The 26496-nt window shown below is 40.5% G+C and overlaps 1 protein-coding gene across 2 annotated transcripts in view; it reads right to left on the reverse strand.

The window, feature by feature from the left end:
• Window positions 1-9066: 9066 nt before the first annotated feature.
• The window catches only part of TOLLIP (toll interacting protein), a 58176-nt gene continuing 40746 nt past the window's right edge, over window positions 9067-26496 (reverse strand). The window contains exons 6-7 of one of the 2 annotated variants that reach the window (XM_073347200.1): window positions 24098-24118; window positions 9067-12825 (exon numbers count right to left, since the gene is read on the reverse strand). In XM_073347200.1, the coding sequence (XP_073203301.1) occupies window positions 12614-12825; window positions 24098-24118 (233 nt within the window). In that variant the 3' untranslated portion in view covers window positions 9067-12613. The remainder of the gene's footprint in view (window positions 12826-24097; window positions 24119-26496) is intronic. The other variant, XM_073347201.1, reaches the window with a different exon arrangement.

Here is a 26496-nt window from a genome sequence, read left to right on the forward strand (position 1 = left end):
TGTATGCATCCGATGAAGTGAGCTGTAGCTCATGAAAGCTTGTGCTCCAAAAAATTTGTTAGTCTCTAAGGTTCCACAAGTCCTCCTTTTCTTTTTGCAGATACAGACTAACAGGGCTGCTACTCTAACACCTTCTTGTCAACTGTTGGAAACGGGCCATCCAAATTATCACTACAAAAGGTTTGTTTTTCTCCTGCTGATAATAGCCCACCTTAACTGATTACTGTCGTTATAGTTGGTACGGCAACACCCATTTTTTCGTGTTCTCTGTGTATATACATCTTCCTACTGTATTTTCCACTGCATGCATCTGATGAAGTGGGTGTTAGCCCACGGAAGCTTATGCTCAGATAAATTGGTTAGTCTCTAAGGTGCCACAAGTCCTCCTCATTCTTTTTGTCAGTTAAGTGTTGCTTGAGGAGCCACTTAATTTGAATGGGCCCTTTCAGATGTGCTAGCTAGCCAGCTTGTGGGCGCTACCCCAGGAGCAAACAGATAAAATCCAGCTATAGAGCCAATACTCATAACTTCAAATACAAAAAGGATACACGCATCCAGGTAGCATAATCATATCCAGGAAATCATAACCTTTCCACAGACATCCTGCAGGCCACATTTTGTACAAGATTTGTTGCAATTATAGGACAGTTGTTGCAACAATGATCTATATGGCCATATTTTAATCAGATAGCATCACAGCAGCAGCAAAGCAAAATGAGTACTTACTGGAGTGCCTCTGTCCTGCTTCAGGCATGCCAGAGCCGGACTGATGGGACTAGCTAGACCCTTCCAGAGTCAAAAAGAGGTCCTGGCTCGCCACGCCACAGCACCAGATGAGCCTGTTGCCTTTCCCACATCCTCCTTCAACTCGACCTCCTCATCCACCACTTTGTCCTCAGGGTTGACTCCACTGGCCACCGCCTCCAGTCCCCCCGAAGTATCCACAAGACTTTCGGTGGTGAAGGTGGGATCGCCACCAAGGATGGCGTACAGCTCCTTGTAAAAGCGGCATGTTTTCAGCGCCACACCAGAGCAACAGTTGGCCTCCATTGCCTTCTGGTACACCTGCCTCAACCCCTTTATCTTAGCACAGTACTGCTGTGAGTCCCTTTTGTGCCCCTTTCCATCCATGACACAAGCAATGCGCTCATAGGTCTCAAAGTTCCTACAGCTGGCTTGGAGCTGCGACTGCACAGCCTCCTCTCCCCACAGACCCAGCAACTCTGGTGTACTCCAGGTGGGAGGGTGTTTGCTGCAGAAAGCCAGCGTGGTCAGCTGGGAAGATACAGTATGAGCTGTCCATGCTGACCAAACAGGAAGTGGAATTTCAAAAATCCCTGGGGCTTTAAAGGGGCAGGGGGGCATGCCAGTGTACCTGGCTGCAAGGCAGCAGAGTAAAATCTGTTTGCCAGAGCACTCATGATGGGCATTGTGGGACACCTCCTGGAGGTCACTTAGGGTGACATAAGCAAGTGCACTGTCTACACAGACCCTTTGTCACTGACTTTGCTGCAAAAAGCTCTATGCTGCGTCTCAAGATGGTTTAATTATGTCAGCATAGCAGGACAGTTAAATTGACGGGAGGCTCATTAGGTGTTATGTACACAGCTCCACTGTTTTGTTGGTGAAACCTGACTTTTGTTGATGAAACTGTGTAGCGTAGACAAGGTCTTTAGCAGACATGGTCAAGTGACCTGAGCATGCAACTTGGAGCCATGAACGCCGCACTAATACTAGCTCTGATAGCACCATTGGCTTTTGACAAGTCAAATCTTAAGTTTCTGCGTCTAAAACAAGAATAACACGCACCTACTAAAAAAAAGAACAGGAGGACTTGTGGCACCTTAGAGAGTAACCAATTTATTGGAGCATGAGCTACAGCTCACTTCATCGGATGCATAGAATGGAACATATATACACACACACACACACACACAGATAAGTTGGAAGTTGCTATACAAACTGTGAGAAGCTAATTAGTTAAGATGAGCTGTTATCAGCAGGAGAAAAAAACTTTTGTAGTGATCATCAAGATGGCCCATTTAGACAGTTGACGAGAAGGTGTGAGGATACTTAACTTAAGGAAATAGATTCAATATGTTGTAATGACCCAGCTACTCCCAGTCTCTATTCAAACCCAAGTTAATGGTATCTAGTTTGCATATTAATTCAAGCTCAGCAGTTTCTCATTGGAGTCTGTTTTTGAAGACTTTCTGTTGCAAAATTGACGCCCTTAAATCTTTTACGGAGTGGCCAGAGGGGTTGAAGTGTTCTCCTACCGGTTTTTGAATGTTATGATTCCTGATGTCAGATTTGTGTCCATTTATTCTTTTACGTAGAGACTGTCCGGTTTGGCCAATGTACACGGCAGAAGAGCATTGCTGGCACATGATGGCATATATCACACTGGTAGACGTGCAGGTGAATGAGCCCCTGATGGCGTGGCTAATGTGATTAGGTCCTATGACGGTGTCTCTTGAATAAATATGTGGACAGAGTTGGCATCGGGCTTTGTTGCAAGGATAGGTTCCAGGGTTAGTGTTTTTGTTGTGCGGTTGCTAGTGAGTATTTGCTTCAGGTTGGGGGGCTGTCCGTAAGCTAGGACTGTTTGCCTACCTACTGTGATACCGTTAGAGAATTCCAACAAATCTTATACAAAGTAGGTCATATAAGATATCAATGGAAAAATTACAATCAAATATGATTATCCTGTTGGTATGCATGCAACACCTTTGTATCTAAAGTTATGAATATTGACTATGTACCAGTATTTCAAATGTGTTTGCTCCTAGGGTAACACCCACTAGGTAATTTACATGCAGTCTGGCCACCACATTGTGAATGAACTATTCAATTTGATGGCCCATCAAAGAATACTTAACTCTCACAATGGATCATAGAAGAAGCTCCTCTCTCTGCCCAGTGAGCCTTCCTGTAGACCCTCTAGCCAGAATATGGGTAATGGCTACTCCTATGAGTCATCAAAGCATGCAAGGGCATGTGACTTGCTCATGTGACCTGCTCATGTGACCCTGGACTCTATTTTGTGACTGTAATTTCCCACAAACTAAGACAGAACAGTCAAGCTACATGGGAAAAGGTATAAAAACCCCTGAAAGCATCTCCATTTGGCCTCTTTCCTGCTTTCATTTTTGGATTTACGCTAAAAGGAGCATTCAACCAATGGACAGAGGGCTCTCCACTCTTTTGGAAGTTACCAGACTTTACAAGGCAGCAGTTTATTCCATCACTACTACAAACCTGATCCAGGAACTTTGCAATGATTGTATGTATATGATTTCTTTTACCATTTTAACTTTCTCCTCTTTCTCTTATAAATTTACCTTTCGATATTAGATACTAACGGATTGGCAAAAGCGTGATTATTGGGTAAAATCCAAGTTATATATTGACCTGGCTCAATGTGGCTGATTTCTTGGGATTAGAAGGACCATTTGATGAAATTGGTTTTCAATAACCACCCGTGAAGTTGAGTGTCTGGGTGGTGGAATAAGGGCTGGGATGTCTAAAGGAGACTGCAGTTTCGAATTCTTGTTAACCAGTATGGTGAGATAGAAGTTTATTTTTGTTTCTGGCTTGGTATGTCTAATAATAGAATTACCGCCAGTTTGGGGTGAGTCTGCCCTATTTCGCAGCAGTTCATCCTGAACCTGGCATCCTCAGCCATGACCCACTGATGCATGACGACACCTATTTCACAAGGAGAGTGAAGTTTTTAGTTTTTCTGTAAAGCACAAAGCTGGGGTGCTATTAAATGCCAGTAATAAAGAACAAAGTGTAAGCAACAAAAAATCCTGAAGAACCAAAAGACTTGTTAAATTCATACCATATTAACTGTATTTTCTTTGAGGAGATGAATTCCACCTTATCAAGGGACTCATTAAGATCTGAACAGCTCCTGTTTCCTGCTGGCCCTCGGTGTACCCAATGTTCTGTATTTCTATCTGGAGTTTCATTGTAAAACAATTTGAAAACACAGAAAGTATTTGACAGCGATTGTCCTTCAAACTTAAGCAAACTCTGTGTCTGTGTGTGGCCCTTGAAAAGGTAATGTGCTTCAGCTCTGCCATGTAAATACCACTCCTGATTCCCAATCCATAAAGTTGTATCAGCACCAGCCTAGAAGACTACAGTGCCTCATGCTCTCAGAGAACAAGCAGACACTATTCCTAGTAACTGAATAATCCATCATGCATTCCCAAAGTAACTGAAGAAAAAGAAATCAGTATTGTAAATCTTGCTTTGCACATGTTATATCTAGTCTGCTTTGTACTTCAGCTGTTTACAACCAATTCATCTCCAAATATACATTCCACACTAAGGCTATACGTTTAGCTGGTGACAATACTTTTCACACTTCCTTTCCACCTCCCTCACCAATATACAGAGGCAGTTAATGATTGACTGAAATATGGAAACTGGGCAAATGGAAATAACCTTCCCATTTTATATTAAATTTATTTTCAGTTTTTAAATTACTGCAAACTTAATGTATGTGGAATGTAATTTTAGCCTAAGGCACTCATATAAAGTAATTATGTATTCTTTGGTAAGCCGGTAAAGATAAAATTTATTTGGGTTATACAAATTGCACTGTGAAAATAGGTATAACTTGGATTTTGAGCAACTTGACGGAAGACCAAGAGGAGACAAATTAAACAATCTTCATTAGGCTACTGATTTAATTTTCCAGCATAACAATTTCTGAATACATTTTCCCTTATTCTAAAAGAAAGGAAATGCATAGTGTATTTTCATTATTTTTCCCAGAAGCCAGTATTTTCATTAGTACGTTTTAATACTTAAACAACAAAAAACAATACGTCTGTTAGTCTATAAGGTGCCACAGGACTCTTTGCCGCTTTTACAGATCCAGACTAACAAGGCTACGCCTCTGAAGCTTAACAACAAAAGACTTCCCCACACCTCTGTTCCTCTATTAGCATTGAAATGGAAATGCTAAAAAGTCCTAAAATTAAAATGCTAAATAGATGTTTTGGCAATCACTAGAATGCTACCACTTCCCTGAGTAAATCCATCTTCCTATTTTCCTCTCTTATCTACTACAGCGCATTGAAAAAATGCAAGAGCCCCAAAGAGAAGCTTTAGAACTTTAATGGGGATGGAAACTGGCATTCAATGGCTAACTAATAGCGCAATTAGAACACACAATATGAAATGAAATTGTGTTAGCAGTAAGGGAGTATGCCAAGAGAAAAAAAAATGCTCAAAGATTCACCGCCCTCCCCCACCAATGTAACTTCCTTCTGCCACGCAACGGATTTAGCTCAGAATGAAAATTAGAAACATTGTAAAATAGATATCTAATTTCAATCCAGAAACATTGTTACTATTCTAACATATGAGAAAATAAATCCAAAATAAAAAATGGATATTGATGCAGGAAATGGGGGCTGGGTAAAGCAATGTGTTGACTTTGAAAATGGACTGTCAGTTTGTCAGACAGTCAAAAAACCAAGAAAATCATCATTTTAAAAAGGTCCTCATGAACTGGGTTGAATAGTGCTGGGTGAATAGTGGATTTTTCAGTTTGCTGGCAGTTGCAAAACAAAATGGTTTTAAATTTTTGCTTTGGGTCAAACCACAAAGGAAATTTGGCAAATCAAAAAAAGGTTCTAATTTTTTGGGGGTTGGATCAAACACAAAACATTTTGATTCTGGGCACCTAAAACAACAATTTAAGGATTAGATTCACAAAATGGGAAAGGGTAGAAAGGAGCTGGTGATGCTGCTCTGCATATAACTTTTTAGCCCAGTGGTTAGGGCACTCACTGGGGATGAGAGCGCCCCAAGTTCGATTCCCACCCTTTGCCTAGTGAAGAGAAGAGGTTTAAACTTGGGTCTCCCACTGGGCTATGAGGCTTTCTCAGTCTCTTCTGCTGAAGCTGTCCCACTTTTTATAGTTATTGAAGTAGGCACTTGAACTTGGGCCTCCCATATCCTAGGGGAGTCCTTCAATGTCATTCATGTCAATGAATAATCATTGGGCCAGGAAAAATGTGTGAATGAGTCTATAGCCTAGGGGTTAGATCACTCATATAGGATGTGGGTGGTTCGAGTTTCTGCTCCAATAACTATTTATAAAAAGTGGAACAGCTTCAACAGGAAAGATTGAGAAAGCCCCATATGAGACTATCCCATAGCTCAGTGGTTAGAGCACTCTTCCTGCAATGTGGGAGAAACTGAAATCCCCTCTCCACATCAGGCAGCAGGGCAACTGAACCTGGGTCACCCACCTGAGTGCCCTAACCACTGGCACTTAAATTTATAAAGAGGGCAATAGCCCCCCCCCCGCCCGAGTTTTGTTAATATAGTCATTTGCTTTTGTTAGACGTGTCCAAAGTCTAAACCAAAAATTGAGTAGGGTCCTTGAACATTTTGTTTCAACCTTTCCAATAGGGAGATCATAATGGACACAGAATTCCAACTCAGGCCAAGAAGTGGTCAGAAGTAACTGGAGGGGCATTAGCCCGCACCTCCCTTTATGCTCTTGATTCAGAGGATGAGAGCAGCTGCGCATACGTAGACCAATGGGCACTACTTGCTGCAAATCTCTGGTCTCAGATGCATGGAGGATGTGTACCCACATGTGGAATACATAGGGACCAGAACTCAAAGAACAACATTTTGATTTTTTTTTTTTTCAAGGTCGAAATGGGACTGCAGTTTTTTTGCCAAATAAATTATTCACCAAAAAAATGTCACCCCACTCTACTTATAAATAAACTGGTTACTAGCTTACAGTACCTTTAAATGACAGGTTTCAGAGTAGCAGCCGTGTTAGTCTGTATTCGCAAAAAGAAAAGGAAGACTTGTGGCACCTTAGAGACTAACCAATTTATTTGAGCATGAGCTTTCGTGAGCTACAGCTCACTTCATCGGATGCATACTGTGGAAACTGCAGAAGACATTATATACACAGAGACCATGAAACAATACCTCCTCCCACCCCACTCTCCTGCTGGTAATAGCCCATCCAAAGTGACCACTCTCTTTACAATGTGTATGATAATCAAGGTGGGCCATTTCCAGCACAAATCCAGGTTTTCTCACCCCCCACCCCCATACACACACAAACTCACTCTCCTGCTGGTAAAAGTTCATCCAAAGTGACCACTCTCCCTACAATGTGCATGATAATCAAGGTGGGCCATTTCCAGCATACATCCAAGTTTAACCAGAACATCTGGGGGTGAGGGTAGGGGAAAAAAAAGGGGAAATAGGCTACCTTGCATAATGACTTAGCCACTCCCAGTCTCTATTTAAGCCTAAATTAATAGTATCCAATTTGTACCTTTAAATGTAGTTCGTGATTTTACTGACTGAAAATGGTCAGCTATGAGAACGGCCATACTGGGTCAGACCAAAGGTCCATATAGCCCAATATCCTGTTTTCTGACCGTGGACAGTGCCCCCAGAGAGAATGAACAGAACAGGTAATCATCAAGTGATCCATCCCGTCACTCATTCCCAGCTTCTGGCAAACAGAGGCTAGGGACACCATTCCTTCCCATCCTGGCATAGAGCCATTGATGGACCTATCCTCCATGAATTTATCTAGTTCTTTTTTGAACCCTGTTATGCTATTGGCCTTCACAACATCCTCTGGCAAGGAGTTCCACAGGTTGACTGTGCATTGTGTGAAGAAATACTTCCTTTTATTTGTCTTAAACCTGCTGCCTATTAATTTCATTGGGTGACCCTTAGTTCGTGTGTTATGAGAAGCAGTAAGCACCACTTCCTTATCTACTTTCTCTACACCAGTCATGATTTTATAGACAGCTAAGGGGAGATATGATTGAGGTCTCTCTTCCAAACTGAAAAGTCCCAGTCTTATTAATCTCTCCTCATACGGAAGCCATTCCATAGCCCTAATAATTTTTGTTGCCCTTTTCTGAACCTTTTCCAATTCCAATACATCTTTTCTGAGATAGGGCAACCATATCTGCACACAGTATTCAAGATGTGGGCGTACCATGGATTTATATAGAGGCAACATATTTTCTGTCCTATTATCTATCCCTTTCTTAATTATTCCCAGCATTCTGTTCGCTTTTTTGACTGCCGCTGCACATCGAGTGGATGTTTTCAGAGAACTAGCCACAATGACTCCAAGATCTCTGAGTGGTCACAGCTAATTTAGACCCCATCACTTTATATGTACAGTTGGGATTATGCTTTCCAATGTGCTTTACTTTGCATTTATCAACATTAAATTTCACCCACCATTTTGTTGCCCAGTCACCCAGTTTTGAGAGATCCTTTTGTAACTCTTCACAATCTGCCTGGGTCTTAACTATCTTTAGTAATTTTGTATCTATATTGGAGGACTAATTCTTATGTACAGCTAAAAATAGTTAATATCAATTTATCCACTTATTCATTAGCAGGAGACCACTGTTCTCCAACCAGATTTCATTCCATTGAGATTATGGAGCCCATTCTTCTCCTTACATGAGTCATTCACATACAGATATAGTTATTTTGTTTCACCCATCTTACAATTATGCAGACTACTTCATGCTGAGCAAAATTTCCTTTGGTGTTACAATACTAGATAACTATGAAGATAATATTCGTGGAATAGAATAGCATCTAAAATACCGGTAAGCACAAAAACACACCATCAGTAATTTGCATTAAATTCTTTTGGCCACAGCATTGCACTGGGAGCTTATGTACAGCTGATTTTCCACTATGACTCCCAAACCTTTTCCAGAGTCATTGCATCCCATGATAGAGTGCTCCCTCCTGTAAGTCTGTCCTACGTTCTTCATTTCTAGTTGTACACATTTTTGTTTACAAATGGTGCATACAGCCATCGTAGGACATTTTTAAACACTTACTGTACTAACAGCAGACTGATTGCATCTCTACAAGAATTCAGATGCAATCTACAATCAAGTAACTGTGGTATTAGAAAATAAAGGGACTCATCAAGTGGAAGAGTGATGTGCATAGAAACCGAGCATGGTGCTAAAAGATTTTACAAACATTTGAAGTGAAAAATTTCTCACACCATCCTAGATTTGTCTTCATTTTTATTTGGATCGTTGACCCCAGAAATTGAAATTGAAAGCTGGATTATTTAGTCTGAATGTATACAAGTTAAGAGGTATAGCTTCTCTCAAAGGACTGATTCTTCTGTTTTGGTATACATGATACATTTATTAAATTAGATAGAATGAAAAAAGTCAAAGTGTATTTTACAATAAAAGAAAAAACATGTGGACAGTGGGCCTCAATACAGTGAGAAACAATGCCTCCAGAATTATTACAGCAAAAACATCCTCTGTACAGTATTACATGTCAACCAACACAAGCAGTAATATTTGCAAAGGGAAAACATTCGGTACCTTCAGCACACAAGAATAGCGGTTGAAGAGAAAGTAGCAAGGATCTAGCTAGACAAACATATTCCTGTCTTTAGCCAGTGCAGACCCTTGGCAGGATTAAAGCTAGTGCGAACACCGCTAACTTTTAGCAGATGCCAGTATTACACAGCTGGCTTTGGCTCCAGGCTGTTGTAAGCTGCTGAGTGTGACAGAAGTACAATCAAGACACATTATTCTATTAAATGAAGCATACAGGTCACATGCTGCAACAGAATGTGTGATGTATTTAATTTAAAACAAAACCCAGCATGGTATTGCCTTTCAGTTCTGCATTTCTGGACCCTCAACTGCTAGCTTTAACTGTTCCTTGCCAGTTCAAAATCCCTCAGACCTGAAACTGACAAGGAACAGCAAAACAATTGTGGTGGGATATATATATTGACAAAAAAACTGAGTAGGCATATGGTTTCGTCTCATTAATTTTAGTAACAAAAATACAGTAGTGCATCTTGGAGGCTTCTTTTCACATGTATAATGCTTGCGCCTCCATTGAATTAAAATGCCCAGGTCAGTATTTCTTAATATGAAAACTATATATTTTATTCCCATAGAGTCCAACTTATAGGCCATACTGCTCCTAAACTACCCACCTTCATATAACAAATGCATCTTACAAAAAAGGACTTCCAGTAGGTCTAGAGGTCCCATGGAAAATGTAAGGTTCCCCAGAAATTCAATCTAGTTAGTCTAACAGTCTCACTTCCTCCTAATTATTAAGAGCACTCAGAGCTGTTTGTTCTATGCTTACATTTCAGCCATAACAGAATTAGGAATACAATTTCAGGTGACAGCAAAATTACTTTCCCAGACACAGATCAAACCATGACCACTTGCTTTAGAAAAATCTGCTACTGTAGACTCCAAGTAACTATACATAAAATCTTTATTATATACATTTTCCCTGAATTTGTCTACCCTAGCAATTCATACCATTTGTACAGGTGTTACAACAAGGGACTCATCCCTCAATTTTTACCAAGAAGTTGAGTGATGATCATCTTTTGCTTTAAAGTGTGGGCTGGCAATGCCACAAGATGTCGCTGTGCTATGAAGATAAAATCCTGATGCTCAATCTAGTGTTGAGTTTTGTGATTAACATGTGATGACAAAGGCTACGAACAAGAGGAGCAAGGCTAGCTTCCTGATAAAAAGCTGTTTCTAGAGACTCAAAAGGTAAAGATGTAATGGGCTGTGCAGGTAAAATGCAGAGAGAGACTGTAGCCTTGAATTCTTAGGAAAATGTAAAACCAGTGGGAGAATGTGAAGACAACTAAATTTTTACAAGATGTAAGTCTGCCAACTAAGACAATGGGGAATTTTTGACATAACTAACGAGTGAATGTCTGACATCATGAAAAAGGTTTTTTGTTTGTTTATTTTAAATCAACCAGTGAAAGAAAACCAGGACAATTTTGGTACTGTATTTAAAAACTCTCCACCCCCACACTTATTAAACAGAAAGATATTGGGGAAAGCAGTTTATTCATAAATATAGAAGAACCTTCTGCTTGGGGAAGAAGAAAAAAGGAGGGGAAGGAGAGAGAATAAAGGCTCTTTCCTTATTCCAAACCTGGCTTACTAAAGTTCTCATGAACCACTCTTGAGATCCTGTATTTCAAGTGTACATTCAAACACGAAGAAAATACAAGCTATGGCTATTGCAGAAAGTATTGTAAAGCAGTTTTAAAACCACCACCAAAAACCAGAACAGTGACATTGCACATTATTGAAAATAAATTTGTGCATACTACTTAAAGTGCATTGCTTTGCAGTTTTAAAAAAAATTAAGAAGCTGCAGAAATTTATCAAAACAGGTATAATCTGTTCCCACTCCAGAGGCTCTGCAATTCTGTGCTACAATGTTGCATACACATTAACACATGCAATGACTGTATGCACTCTCCTTCCCCTTTATGAGGATCTGCCAATTTAGGATCTGTCAGATTTTCCATTATCTCACAAGATAATTTTGATATTTGTATGCATACAATTCAATTGAATTAGTTAAGATCAACTGTAACTCAATGAATCATCGAAACAAGTTCTTTAAATACTTTATACCTACTGAAGATTCTGCAGCTCTTTGCTACTCCATATTCCAGACTACCAAAAAACCTTTCCTCATTAAAAAGTAATTTTTTCTCCATGCAAAAAGACAGTTTTACTGAAAAACAGGAGTGAGTGTAGCAGGTTTCTTCTCAAAACATAAATGTTATACTTAAAAAAACCCAAAACCCATGTTTTCTTATTACAAGACAGCTCCTTAAATAATTAAATGCTTATTTTATACATAATTTTCCAGGTATAAAATCTTTCCTCCTGCATTCATCCTTTGGAATAATCACAGGAATGTAGAAGCAAGAAGAGTGCAAGTAACTGCAGGAACACATTAGGGCCCAATCCTGTCCTCTGATGCAGTGTGTATTGCTGTATCTAGAAAACCATCTCCTGCAGATTTCACTAGTACAGCAACATCACATGGTAGGATTGAGCCCCCAGAATGCTCACCAAAAGATATATATTGCTTTGGTGCCCAATCACGAGGATAGGTGGGTGGGGCTACCTAATTAGAAACACTAAAGGCTACAACAAGAAAGCCAGCTTGTTAGTAGATTTAAAACTATGTTAAGGATAGTTGGACTATTCACAGCAATAACTGAACACCACAGGACAAACCAAAAGGCATTGTGTAATCATTTTTTATATCTCTGGCAGAAACAGGTGGCTTACTGAAACAAAAACATTGTATTAAAAGCAGTATGTAAAGAAAAAAATCTAACTCCCAGAAAACATAACTCTTCCGATCTCACAGACAGAACAGTAAATCCTGTACTGCATAGTGTTGAGAGAGATCATATGAACATGCTCTTGTTTTGAGAGAGAGAGAGAAGGAAGAAAAAAGCAGCATACCCACACACACACCCCCGAAAGCAATATAGCCACATATGATAAACCTGGTGTTAACAAAAAAGCTTCTGTGGAACATATGTAAAATAAACTGTAAAAGAGAAAGTGAAAAAAATGTGCAAATATCCAAGGAGAAAAAGGGGTACAAGCTCTTGCAGACAGAATGCTCACAGGAATCTGTTAGGAAATTCTTCCTCTACCTAAATCCCTGGCTTGGCAAGTCAAAATAAAGGTGGCATCAAGAACAGAGACAATGCAGGGGTTGGGGTCTATAACTCTTCTGCAATCTGAAGTAACGAGTTGATAGCTGCATCCTTGTTCCCCCTCTGAGCTTCTAGCACTGAACGAATTACTTCCTTGTCCATATTGGGGAACATGTCTTGGATTGATTTCAGATCCTCGTCGTTACACACGTGCTGAGGGTTGACTGGAGGAGGTACTGCCACCGGTACCATGCCTGGGTTACAGGCTGCAGGCATTCCTGAAAACAGAACCAGAAAATTAAAGATTCCTCCTACGTGAATAATAAAATGCTTATTCTTGACCAAATGAACTACGCACAAAAGGCCCTTTATACTACATATTTCAGAGAAAATTGTTGACTTTATTTACAGGTGCAAAAACATTGCGATATCTGGGAAGTCATCCGACTGTTGCAAACAAGACTTTTTCTATAATTACATTTTGATACTAGCCACATTATTACCCTCTGCGCAATGTTCCAGACGTGCTCAGCGAATGCAGCGATGGGCTTGGCACAAAGACCTAATCAGACAAATAAGGCAATCTTAGGCAGGCTCTACAGTTTTAGAATAGGCACCCACGTACTAGGATTTCAGGCTACACAAAAAACGTAATAAAAAAGAGTGATCACACTTTTATTAAGTTCTTATAGGTTTATATCACGGTTTGCAGAATCTTTTTGTTGCACGTAAAGGCCATAACACTAATGAATTCGATGCAATACAATTTCATTGTTGAAAACAAAATAAACTAAAGTCAAACCCTGATCCTATACCAATAGTCTGATGTCAGAAGTCATGTTTCTTGACCAGAGTAATAAAGAGCTCAGATAAAAGGGGATTTCCATGAACATGGCCTCCATTACATCAAAAAAGGAATGCATTAAAGTAACTCATTGTTCCCAAGTAGATTGGGAGCAGATATAAGTGAACAAAAAACCCATGATTTTGATGTCATGTCTGTTGTCGCATAAATAGTATCCAATTGTTCAACATGTGACATAAGAGCTATGTTGCATGATGAGAGAGGAATTCTGTTTTTTATTCCTATAGATGGACACTTTCCTTGACCTTACTGTTTCTTCCAGTTTTTTAGGCAGAGGACAGAAACCACTTCAGAGATATTTTGGAACTTTTGCATTACATTGTTCTCACAGTACTGTCAAAGTCAAGAAAGAAAAATTTACAGTGCAATATGGAGAGGAATTTTTAAAAGCAGGGCTTTCTGAAACAAGTTCCTAAAAACCACCATGCACGCTCCATATAAAAAGTACGTTTTTACCATCTGATGACCTAAATAATTCAAATCATGCCTACAGTTCAGAAACACAGCTAAAAGAGGTGCAAAGTTACAGTTTATTTTTATAAAGCTCATCTTGGTAGCCAAGGATGGTGCACTAAAGACTTTTGTCAAGAATTTGTAATTATTTCAATTAATTGCATTCTAAACTAGGATATTGTTGTACAAGGCATCATTTGACTTAAAAAAAAGCTTTCTGACTGGGGAGTTCTGGACACTACATCTGCTTCCTGCTTATGCAGCTTATAAGATAAAGAACCTTTTTGTACCAAATTTGATTTTAAAGTTAGAAAAGTTCATTTGTTCTTCTGACCCTATTTTATTTTAAACTGGTATTCTATGGATGTAATTTTTATTTAAAATGTCCTTCCATGATCCAAAATGTCAGGTGGTAGCTGTATTTGCAGCAGCATTGTAAAATCCAGAGAGTTTGAGCTGCTGAACAAGATTTTGTTATCAAGAAGAGCCAGCATACAAAAATTTGCAACAATTCATACCACCAGACATGCTAGTGATAGAGCCCTTATAACAATTTCCATGTAACTGGTGTATCCTCTTGCACTAAGGATACCTCTCCATGGGAGGGAATCCCAGTTACTAGGAAGATACAAGTAATGGTAATGGGGGATTCAATCATTAGAAATATAGCTAGCTGGATTTGTTATGACCAGGAGAACAGCATGGTGAATTGCCTGCCAAGCAAGCAAGCCGCAGATCTCTCGAGACATCCAGACAAACTTATGTGCAGTGCTGGGGAGGAGCTGATGGCCATGGTACCTGTGGGTACCAATGACATAGGAAAAGATAGGAGAAAGGTCCTGGAGGCCAATTTTAGGCTGCTAGGTAAGAGATTAAAGTCCACAACTTACATCAGAGGTGGGCAAACTCCCGCCCGTGGGACCGTCCAGCCCGGCCCTTGAGCTCCCTGCCGGGGAGGCTAGCCCCCAGCCTCTCTCCTACTGTACCCCCTTCCCCGCAGCCACACCGCCACGTGGGCAGCGCTCTGGGCAGTGGGGCTGCGCACTCCTGCAGGGCAGTGCAGCAGTGTCTGGCTCCGGCTGGGCGGCGTGGCTGACAGACTGGCTGCTCTGAGCGGCTTGGTAAGGGAGTCAGCAGGTTCCAGGGGGCAGTCAGGGGATAGGGGATGGTTGGATAGGTGTGGGAGTCCCGGGGGGCCTGTCAGGGGGCAGTTGGATGGGGCAGAGGTTCTGGGGGGGCAGTCAGGGGATGGGGAACAGGGGGGGTTGGAAAGGCGTGGGAGTCCTGGGGGGCCTGGCAGGGGTGTTGATGGGGTCAGGGCAGTCAGAGGACAGGGGGGGTTGGATGGGGGTCGGGTCCCAGGAGGGGGCAGTCAGTGGGAGGGGTCGGGACCAAGCTCTTTGGGGAGAGACAGCCTTCCCTACCCGGCCCTCCATACAGTCTTGCAACCCCAATGTGGCCCTCAGGCCAAAAAGTTTGCCTACCCCTGACTTACATGGTAGCATTCTCTGAAATGTTTCCAGTTCCATGTGCAGGGACAGGAAGAACCACAGGGTCTCAATGCATGGATCATGTGATGGTGTAGGGAGAAAGGTTTTAGATTCATTAGGAACTGGGGAACCTTTAGGGAAAGGAGGAGTCTATACAGGAAGGATAGGTTCGACCTAGCCAAAACGGAACTAGACTATTGGCATGTAAAATTAAAAAGGTCATAGGAGTTTTTAAACTAAGGGCTGAAGGAAAGCTAACAGGTGTGGAGGAGCACACGGTTCAGACAGACATCCTACAGGGGAGGATCTATTAATGGGAATTCTATATAGCCTAGTAAAGAGGGGAAGATAGAAGTTGACAAAGTACGAGTAGGAACTGAAGAGAAACAGTCAAATGAGAAAGTCCCATTCAGTTACATGACGTGATGGCAGACAACTAAAAAGTGACAAATTTTATAAGTGCTTATACAAAAATGTTAGAAGTCTAAATACTAAAATAGAGGACCTTGAGTGCCTGGTACTAAATAATGATATTGATATAATAGGCATCACAGAAACTTGGTGGAATGACGACAATCAATGAGACACTAACACCAGGACACAAAATATATACGAATGACAGAACAGCTCATGCTGGCGGGGGAATGCCACTATTTGAGAAAGAAAGCATACAGAGTCAAATACAGTAAAAATCTTAGATAAATCAAACTTACTATAAAATCTCTATGGTTAGAAATTCCATGCTTGAATAATAGAAGTATAGCAGACGGTATATACTACTGACCAGCATATTGATGGCAACTGTGAAATGCTCAGGGAGATCAGAAGTGCTATAAAAATAAGAAACTCAATAATAATGGGGGATTTCAACTATCCCCATATTGACTGGGTATAAGTCACCTCAGGATGGGATATGAAAGTAAAATTTCTAGACACCACTAATGACTGCTTTGTAGAGCAGCTAGACCTGGAACCCACCAGGAGAGAGAAGTCTTGATTTAAGTCCAGAATTTAGCACAGGATGCAGTCCAAGAAGTGAATACAGCTGAACCGCTCAGTAACAGCAACCATACTGTAATTAAATTTAACATCCTGGTGTGTGTGCACGCGTGTGGGGGGAGAAATGCCACAGAAGCCCAAGACGGTAGCATTTAACTTCAGAAAGAGAACACCACAAAAAAGAGGAAGCTAAACGGAAATGAAAAGGAACAGTCACAAGAGTGAAATGCCTTCAAGCTGCACGGAAACTTTTTAAAAACACCAGAATATAGGCTCAAATTAAAACAAATATGAAGAGAACCAAAAAAAGGCCACCATGGCTAACCAGAGTAAAAGAAGCATTTAGAAACAAAAAGGCATATTTTAAAAATTAGAAGGCAAATCTCACTGAGGAAAAATAGAAAGGAACAAACTCTGGCAAATCAAGTATAATTAGACAGGCCAAAAAAGAATTTGAAGAGCAACTAGCAAAAGACGAAATAAACGCAGCAAACACATTTTTAAGAACACCAGAAGTCTGCCAAACAGTTGGTGGGCCCACTGGTCAATCAAGATGCTACAGGAGCACTCAAGGAAAACAATACCATTGCAAAGACACTAAATGAATTATTTGCATCAGTCTTCACTGCTTAGGGTGAGAGCCCAGGAGATTCCCACATCTGAGCCATTGTTTTTAGGTGACAAATCTGAAGAACTAGCCCAGACTGAGGTGTCAATACAGGAAGACTTTGAACAAAGTAATAAAACTAACAGTAATAAGTCACCTGGAACAGCTTGTATTCACCCAAGAGTTCTGAAAGAATTCAAATACGAAACTGCAGACCGACTAACTTTGGTATGTAAACCTTTAACTTAAATCAGCTTCTGTACCAGATGACTGGACGATAGCTGATGTGACTCCAATTTTTTTTTTTTAAAAGGCTCCAGAGGCAATCCTGGCAGTTACAGGATTGTTACAGGAGTTGACAGTTACAGGAAGCCTAACTTCGGTACCAGGCATATTGATTGAAAATATAGCAAAGAAAAGACTTATCAGCTGCATAGATAAACATGATTTGTTAGGGGAAGAGTCAACACAGCTTTTGTAAAGGGAAATCATACCTCACCAATTCATTATTTGTTTGAGAGGGTCAAACAAGCATGTGGAAGAGTGATGCAGTGGATAGAGTGTACTTAGACTGTCAGAAAGCCTTTGACAAGGTCCCTCACCAAAGGCTCTTAAGCAAAGTAAGCTGTCATGGGATAAGAGAAAAGTTCCTCTCATGAATCAGTAACTGGTTAAAAGACAGGAAACAAAGGGTAGGAATAAATGGTCAGTTTTCAGAAGGGAGAGAGGAAAATAACGGTGTATCCCAGAGATCTGTACTATGACAGTGCTGTTCAACATATCCATATACCATCTGAAAAGAGGTGTGAACAGTGAGATGGCGAAGTTTGCAGACAATAAAAAATTACTCAAGATAGTTGAGTTCAAAGCAGTCTGTGAAGAGTTACAAAGGGATCTCACAATACTGGGTGACTGAGCAACAAAATGGCAGATGAAATTCTATGTTGGAAGGCAAGTTGGAAAATATAGTCCTAACTATACATACAAAATGATGGGGTCTAAATTCAGCTAAGAAAGATTTTGGAATCATCATGGATAGCTCTCTGAAAACATCTGCTCAATGTGCAATGACAGTCAAAAAAGTTAAAGTTAGGAACCATTAGGAAAGAGATCAGAGGTGGGCAAACTACGGCCCGCAGGCCACATCTGGCCCACGGGACCCTCCTGCCCGGCCCCATAGCTCCTGGCCCAGAAGGTTAGCCCCGGGCCCTTCCCCTACTGTTCCCCCTCCCCTGCAGCCTCAGCTCACTGCGCCACCGGGGCTGCGAGCTATAGACGGGCAGCACAGCTGCAGAGCCGTGGCCTGACCCAGTGCTCTGTTCTACATGGTGGCGCGGATGGGGCAGGAGTCCCAGGAGGACCATCAGGGGGCAAGAAGCAGTGGGGGGTCGGATAGGGGGCAGCAGCCGGGGCACGCCTGGCTGTTTGGGGAGGCACAGACTCCCCTAATCGGCCCACCATACAATTTCGGAAACCCGATGTGACCCTCAGGCCAAAAAGTTTGCCCGCCCCAAGATAGATAACAGAAAATATCACAACGACACTCTATAAATCTATGGTATGCCCACACCATAAATAGTGCATGCAGTTCTGTCGCCCTATGTCAAAAGAGACCTACAGAAATGGAAAAGGTACAGAGAAGGTCAACAAAAATTATTAAAGGTGTGGAACGGATACCACATGAGGTGAGATTAAAACAGACAGGGACTATTCAGCTTGGTAAAAAGATGCCTAAGGGAGGAAATGATAGAGGTCTATAAAATCATGAATGGTGTGGAGAAAGTGAATACCACAAGACAAGAATCAAGGATCACCCAAAGAAATTAATAGGCAGCAGGTTTAAACAAACAAAAGGCAATACTTCACATAATGCGCAGTTAATCTGTGGAACTCATTGCCAGGGGATGTTGCGCATGCCAAAACTATAACTGAATTAAAAAAAAACTAAAGAAGTTCCTGAAGGATAGGTCCAACAATGGCATTTGCCAAGATGGCCATGAATGCAGCCACATGCTCTGCGTGTCCCTAAGCCTCAGACTGCCAGATGCTGGGACTGGACGACAGAGGATGGATCACTTGATGACTACCCTGTTCTGTTCATTCCCTCTGAAGCATCTGGCATTGGTCACTGTCAGAAGACAGGATACTGGGCAAGATGGACCATTGGTCTGACTCAGTATGGCCTCTCTTATGTTGGGAATGCTGATAAAAGCCAGTAAAAGTTTTCCTTCCTTAAAGGTCATCATCTTTGACCTTACTGATGATAAAGACCTGACATTTTACCATTAAGAATTTTTGTAGATTTTCAAAGACTGAAATATAATAAAAGTAAATGAGGGTCTCTTTAGATGGCACAGGCCTTCAGATATGTAAGAGAACTTACCAAAAATGAACTCCACCAAAAACTTGTCTCTACATCACAACCCTGAAGCAAGCCAACCATCTGCACAAACTTTTCAGGAACTACATCTTTCAGTTATTTTGCTTCCCACTTCTTCTCTTCCCATAGAAGATTTGTGGACTAAGACTACTTTGCTCCATGAATATGGGCATACCTTAATAAAATGTAAGTCCTCCTGCTTTCCATAAAAAACCTAAGACATGCAAGAGTTAAACAAGAATCTTGTTCAGTTAGTGAACCCACATTTTCCAATGCACCACAAAGAGAGTTCCAATTCCAACCATTCCTCCTTTTTCAGTGATTTAAAAAAGTGTTTTGCTCCACTGCCTTCCTTTTTCAAAGACATACGAAAGCAATTTTAAACTCATCTATCTTAAGTAACCCATCACAAAGGCCCTTTTTGGGGGGGAGGGGGGGAGGGAGGGAGGAGTTCCCCCATCCAGGAATATACCTGTGTTTATTACAAAAATTCGAAAAATTGGTGCAAAAACTTTACTTCACAGTCTTCTGGATAAAAGTCCAGGTTAATACTGGGGGACAGGAAGAAAGGGGAAAAAAACCAATAGAGATAACTAAGAGAACTGAAAGTAAAAGCTATTTAATGCTGTGACTTATTTCATGAACTGTATATTAACAGTACATACACATATGCACACGCATGTGCATCTTCTACTACATTGCCTTACTTTAACAGACAGCCTCACATTTACATTGACTAATTTATTGTTAACAAACAGATCTACCTAACGTAATATATTGGAGTCTTAACAGAATGTGCATTTTCATGTCCATTGAATGGTCCAAAATTTGGATGAAAAATAAATCAGTAAAATACAAAAATGAAGGGCCTTACCCATCAGGCATCTTCCCCCTCCTAACTAAGCTCGTCTGAGAACTGACAAACATCAAAAACTAAGCATACATGTCTAAAGCCTTCATCAGTGAAAACGGCTTCCATATAGCACAAGATAACACAAATATGGGTAAAGCAATCCAACCAATCAAAATAATTTGGCCTCTGACTATCACTGTCAAAAAAGTAGTTGGGGGTGAAAATGACCTCAAAACCTTAATTTTCAACCACAAGTTGTCTTAATAGAACACCAGTTTTTAGACAGCTTGTAAAACTGTTTTAAATGATTCATTAAAAAAAATTTTTTAAAACATTCAGCATCAGGTGAATAGCACAGCCAGTAATCATCTTACTCAAAAAAGAAAAGGCAGTATCACTCCAGTTAGTTTCTGAAGTGATTCAGAAACAATAGAAACAGATCATCTTATCCATAAATTTAAAGTTGTATGTCTTCTCAGTCAAAATCACAAAGGCCAGAGTTTCCTTTCCTACTGTGTCATCAGGATATGTTAACTCTTGAATCATATACATTTGTAAAATCTCTACTGAATAAGTATTCTCAATTTTATAGAGTTTATTTTTCTTTCCTAACAATTCTAACACTCCGTCTTCTCCCTCATTATTGCACAAACTGCAGACAAGTGGTTTTGAAAATTTTATATCACTTTAAATTCATTTGGTGCACAAAAATAGTCCAAGCACAACTACATTGGAGTACCATAAAAATAAACCATGATATTTTAATACCATGATGAAAGTTTACTTTCTCATTTACTGTATAGTCTCTATATAGTTTTTCAAAATGTAAATACTGTTTTTAAATAAAAATCAAACATTTACACGACAATCTTCCTGTTAAAGAATTAAAATTTCAAGATTGAGGGTTTTTTTTTTTTTTAACTAAAACTGCTTGACACATTAAGTAGCTTCAATTTTATAAAATTAAGACTCAGTAAGATGCCACTTCATTTAACATATACTGTGTAATAGCTCATTTTGCACTGACAAGCATAGATAGAACAGTATTAAACGTTTTCAGAGGAGCTGGAATTGCACACTGCCATTATGCTCTTGCTTCCAGTATTACATAGAAAGTATTATAAATTAAGAGTGGAGAGTCTGTTCTCTAAAGCATCAGTGTGACTACAGTGGGAAACATGCTGGCACAAGCAATGACATTCCAATAATATAAAAATGAACATGTAAAATAGCAAGTCAGTTGATAGCATATTGTGGTCATTTAAGAACAGCAGTGGGAACAGCAAGGGGAAAATTTTCATCCAGATTGTACACAGTGCATTACACAAATATTTTGGTTCTTAGTTTCTAGTTCAGTCAAGTGCCTTATGTTCATTTCTTTTCCTCAAAAGTTTTTATCTAACAATGAAATAGGACACTCTACATACAATAGTTTCTTGAAATAGTTCTCTGAAAACACCACTGGGGGGAGCTTTTCGATCGCATCCAACTCATTTTTGCCTAATTCATTCATACCTTTGAAAATTTCCCAAAATGTTTGTTTTGTATAAATAATCACTTGTGTCAGCATTTTTGGTGCTAAAAACTACAGGCTATGATTTTATTTTTAGAACATCACATTCTGTCTCAACAACATACCCAGTTATGGCACTCGCTACAAAATGAACTGACACCTATGGAAAACATGAACATTCTCCAATCCCACAATAATTCTGGTGCTCTGGCAAGGCTAACTAAGAACCAAGCCAATCAAGTTGTTTTATATTTTATGTACACCATTTTATCTGGAATTCAGGATGCTAGTAAATGACATTTGACTTATTTAAGAAGAAATCTAGCCTTTCATGAAGACACTGGACTGGACTTTTTATACTAAGTTCAAATTGAGGATGTCACAATATCTATTTGAGAGTTCAAAATTAAGGGTTTGTCAGTGTATATCACTTTGACAAACTATTCAAGAGAAAAGGAGTCATCTGTTAAACCAATGACTGAGGCCTAGAGTCACAAAAATACGTCATCATCTAAACTCCAGACTTAAACACAGACTGAAGTGCCTAGAAAGTCCCAGTTTTTGGCTTCAGTGTGATTCACAGAATTCATGCTGAATCCCATAGGTGCCTAAACTCACTTGGTGTCTAAGTTTTCGCAGTAAAAAGTTCCCTAGATGCCTATGTTTCTGCCTCTGGGCACCTCTCTCTCACCTAAGCAACAGAATGATTCATAAACCAGGAAAGACAGGTGTTCAACCAGCTAACTTGTGTGCAGGGCCTAGTAAGCATCTCAGAGACAGCCTACTGGATTGGGCACCTCAGGCAAGTTTGCACAGAACAGCTGGGGGAGGACCTCCCTCATAACTTGTAGCCCAGTGGTTAGGGTTCCACTGTGGATAAATTAGTCACTAGGAGTGGGAGTGGGAAGAGGGGAGAAAGAGCACAGGGATGGACACACACAACCATGAGAATGATTCTATAGCTTGGTATTTAAAGGACGCACCCAGGATGTGGTAGATCCAGAATCCAAATCCCTGATCTAACAACTAATTATTCATCCACAGTGGAATTGCTTCAACAGAAGAAACGGAGGGATCCCCATATTACAATAACCCATAGCTCACTGGTTAGAGCACTCACCTGAGAAGTGGTAGATCCCTGTTCAAATCAGTTTTCATCAGAGGGGGGTTTCCCCATATCCCAGATGAGTACCCTGACCACTGGGCTAAAAGTCAAGCTAGAGGTCCTCCTCCACTGGCTACCTTCTTGTAAAAACACCTGAGATGCCTAACTTTAGAGGGTTCACAGCTGAAAATCGCTAGCAGAGATAGGCACCCCCTGCAGTCCAAACTGAGGCATCTGTCTCAGTGAGAGGGGAGGGACTTAGCACATACCCATCTTATTGGCATCTCCCATTGGCTAGTTTGGATGGCCTCCTGTCTAGCATCCTGGCTTTTGTGAATAGTGGTCTAAGGCGCCTTCCCTCCCCCCATTCAGTGTATAAGGAGCCTAAGAGCCTGAATCAGTGTGTTCCTGTGATTTTCTAGGCTTCCAAAAGTTAGGTGCTGCACCACTCAGCATCACAATGCTGAAGTACCTTTGTGAATCTAGGCCCAACTATCTTGAGTAGTGCTCACACAGAAATAGGCATCAGATGACTTAGCTAAGACTAATAATCAAAATGAATATTGCTTCCAAAAGGCATATGGTGGTGAAAAAGTTTACCCATGAGACTGTAAGGTAAGAGGGGTGGGGAAGGGAAAGAAAGGATAGGAAGCTTTGTCAATGTGCCACTGGAGAACCTGTTAGTACATGAGCTTCCAAGAAATTTTTGAAGTCCCCTCCACTCCTACAGTTAAAAAACAAAAAACCCCAAACCCTACAGTGGCAGGGGTTTAGAAAGTCCTCTCTCCCTCTATAAAAACGTACAAGTGCAAAATTAGTGCTCGTTGACATTAAGAATAGTTGCTACCTGAACTAGGCCACAAGCCTACTTGAACCAGATGCTGTCAAGGACTTTGGAATTAGTTCTACATCTTGCCAGCACAGCTTGCCTTTGTGTATTGATGACTTTAGTATACAGAAAAACTTTACTACTTTCATGTTGTTTTAGTTTAAAAATCCTAAAACTAATAATTTTTTACCTGTAGACTACTATAACTAATCCTGTTTATTTCTGAAGTCTCTGGAAAGAAAAAGGAAAAAAAAAACCAGACATCTAAAGACCATTAGCACCTGCAGATGCCTTTATATCTTAAAACAGATGTATTAAAACTGCTGCATTGTGACATCCAAGTGCAATGTTCTGTGGTACAATATGCTGTGTACAAACAAAAAGCAATTTCAATGAGCTCATGCAAAGATTCTTGATTAAGTAACGTGGGGTGAGATAAGATCTCAGAAGACTTACCCAGAGCAAAGTACTCAAGCCCTGAGGATAGGTGGGAAAGGAATAAGACATAGAAAAGAAACATTAATCTACTTTTTTTAAATAGGAAATGAACAGTTTACCCTCCAAGGATGAGAGTCAGGCAAATTCAGATACAAAGCTGTTAGACTATGGATCCCAGCCTTCATATTTCACAGTGTCTCTTAATTAGATGCAACTTGTTGCAATAGTCAGATCAGATTTCCTGAAGATGTAGTGAGGTGGTTTGCAGAAGTGGTGATCAGAAGGAAAGCTTTGTACCTAGACTGCAATTTCCTTGTGGCAGTGAGTTTCTTTTCTCCATGAAAGGCAACATATCCCTATAGCACTGCATACAAATATTTAATACTAATGTGGACTAAGTTAAGAAAGCAAGGTGACTTGTAGATCCAAAGAGGCACACTATTATACTAGCCCTCAGCTTTCATACTATAATAGACTTTAATTTTTTTATTCCTATCAGAGAACTTTTCATTAAAAAATTGTCACTGCAATAAGAGTTTACAATTTCAGAAGAATGAGTCTGCATAAATTAAGGTCTCTCTTGTTAAGATGCACAAGGTGTAGCCACAATTAGCTAAGATTAGTTTTGCCTCATTGGTAAGAGATAATCCATGCCCTTGATGGAGCCCTAATGATCCACTTTTAATGTTTGTAGTTCTGACTTAGGCTATGTCTACACAACACATCTTTTAGTGACACAGCTGTGCTGCTACATCCGTGCTGCTAAACGTGTAGTGCATTGTAGCCACTGTCTATTGGCAGGAGAGCTCTCCCGCCGAGAAAAAACTTCCAGTCCCAACGAGCAGCAGTAGTTTTGTCAGCAGGAAAGCTCTCCTGCTGACAAAACTCTGTTCACACCAGTGCTTTTCGTCAGCAAACGAAGAGGGGGGGGGGGAATGTTCTATTACTTTCTGCTCCAGACCAGTATTGCGCATCTCCCCCTTCACAGTGTAAAAATGACCCCTCATTATTCAACATTTTCTTCCTGTGTCTCATCCACTTATTGTAGTGACAAACCAGTTTTTTCCTACTTTTTACTCCAGTGAGCACTACAAAGACTGAGGGAGTGAAAGATTCTATTCTGGCTTGCACATCATGATTAACAGTCCTGCTTGCACTAAGTTCCAAATGCAGAGTCTTTTCCTGATGAATGAACCAGAAAGATCATAGCTTGACTTTCAGATAACAGGTTGAGTATGATTAGAAAAAAGTTATTTCTCTTTTAAATTGAACACATTTTGGAAATCACAGACATTTTTATAGGTTTCAGAGGAACAGCCGTGTTAGTCTGTATTCGCAAAAAGAAAAGGAGTACTTGTGGCACCTTAGAGACTAACCAATTTATTTGAGCATGAGCTTTCGTGAGCTACAGCTCACGAAAGCTCATGCTCAAATAAATTGGTTAGTCTCTAAGGTGCCACAAGTAGACATTTTTATGGGGTTCCCCCCCCCTTTTTTTTTATTATTAAAGACTAGCAGTTTAGCTTTTCTGAATAGACATTTCAACCCAATCAAAAGGAAGTGTTTATAGCTATATTTCAATCACAAAAAAGCCTTATCACCAAAACTTTCACTTAGGAATCTGTCTGTAAGATCATTGCTGGAACAGAATGACACCTAGTGGCCATTTACTTAATTGCAGGTGTAGTTCACTGGGAGAAATTAAGGGTATGTCTACACTCCAATTAAAAACCTGTGCCTTACCCAGCTGATTCAGGCTCACAGGGCCCAAGCTGCAAGGCAGTTTAATCACAGTGCAAGCTGGAGCCAAGACTCTAAGACCCTGAAAGGTGGGAGGAGCCCAGAGCTCAGGCTGCAGCCCAAGATCCCTACACCACAATTAAACAGCCCCTTAGCCCAAGTCAGCTGGCACGGGCCAGGCACAGGTGTCTAACTGCAGTGTAGACAAACACTTCATGAACCCTGTTGTGTAAGATTCTCTTTATGATTCCCATTAAGGGGAACAGGACTAGCATGGCTAAATGCCTTGTGGCCTTTAGAAAATCTGGGGTAAAAGGATGCGGGGTAGAGGATATGGAAACAAACAAAAGGTACTTTCCATACTAACTATGGCTCTGAGATGACTGATGGCATGGATTCACTTCGCAGGCAAGGGAACTTCTTGAGAAGAAGTGCCAGTTGGCGCATCCTACCTATGTCCTTCCAATCTCACGCAAGTAAACAGAGGATGTAACCCCAACTGATATTTAGTTCCTTCCACTAACAATACATTGTCAGACTAGACAATCTTGAGTGAGGTAACAGTAACTGTACCTTCTTCAAAACACATTCTGCATGGACTCTCCACTACAGGCAATTGACAAGAAGTCCCCAGACCCAAAGGGGGTGGATCTGGAGAGTCTTATCTGACTAACGAT

Source organism: Lepidochelys kempii, chromosome 6, assembly GCF_965140285.1.
Source record: "Lepidochelys kempii isolate rLepKem1 chromosome 6, rLepKem1.hap1, whole genome shotgun sequence".
Classification (NCBI taxonomy): Eukaryota; Metazoa; Chordata; order Testudines; family Cheloniidae; genus Lepidochelys; species Lepidochelys kempii.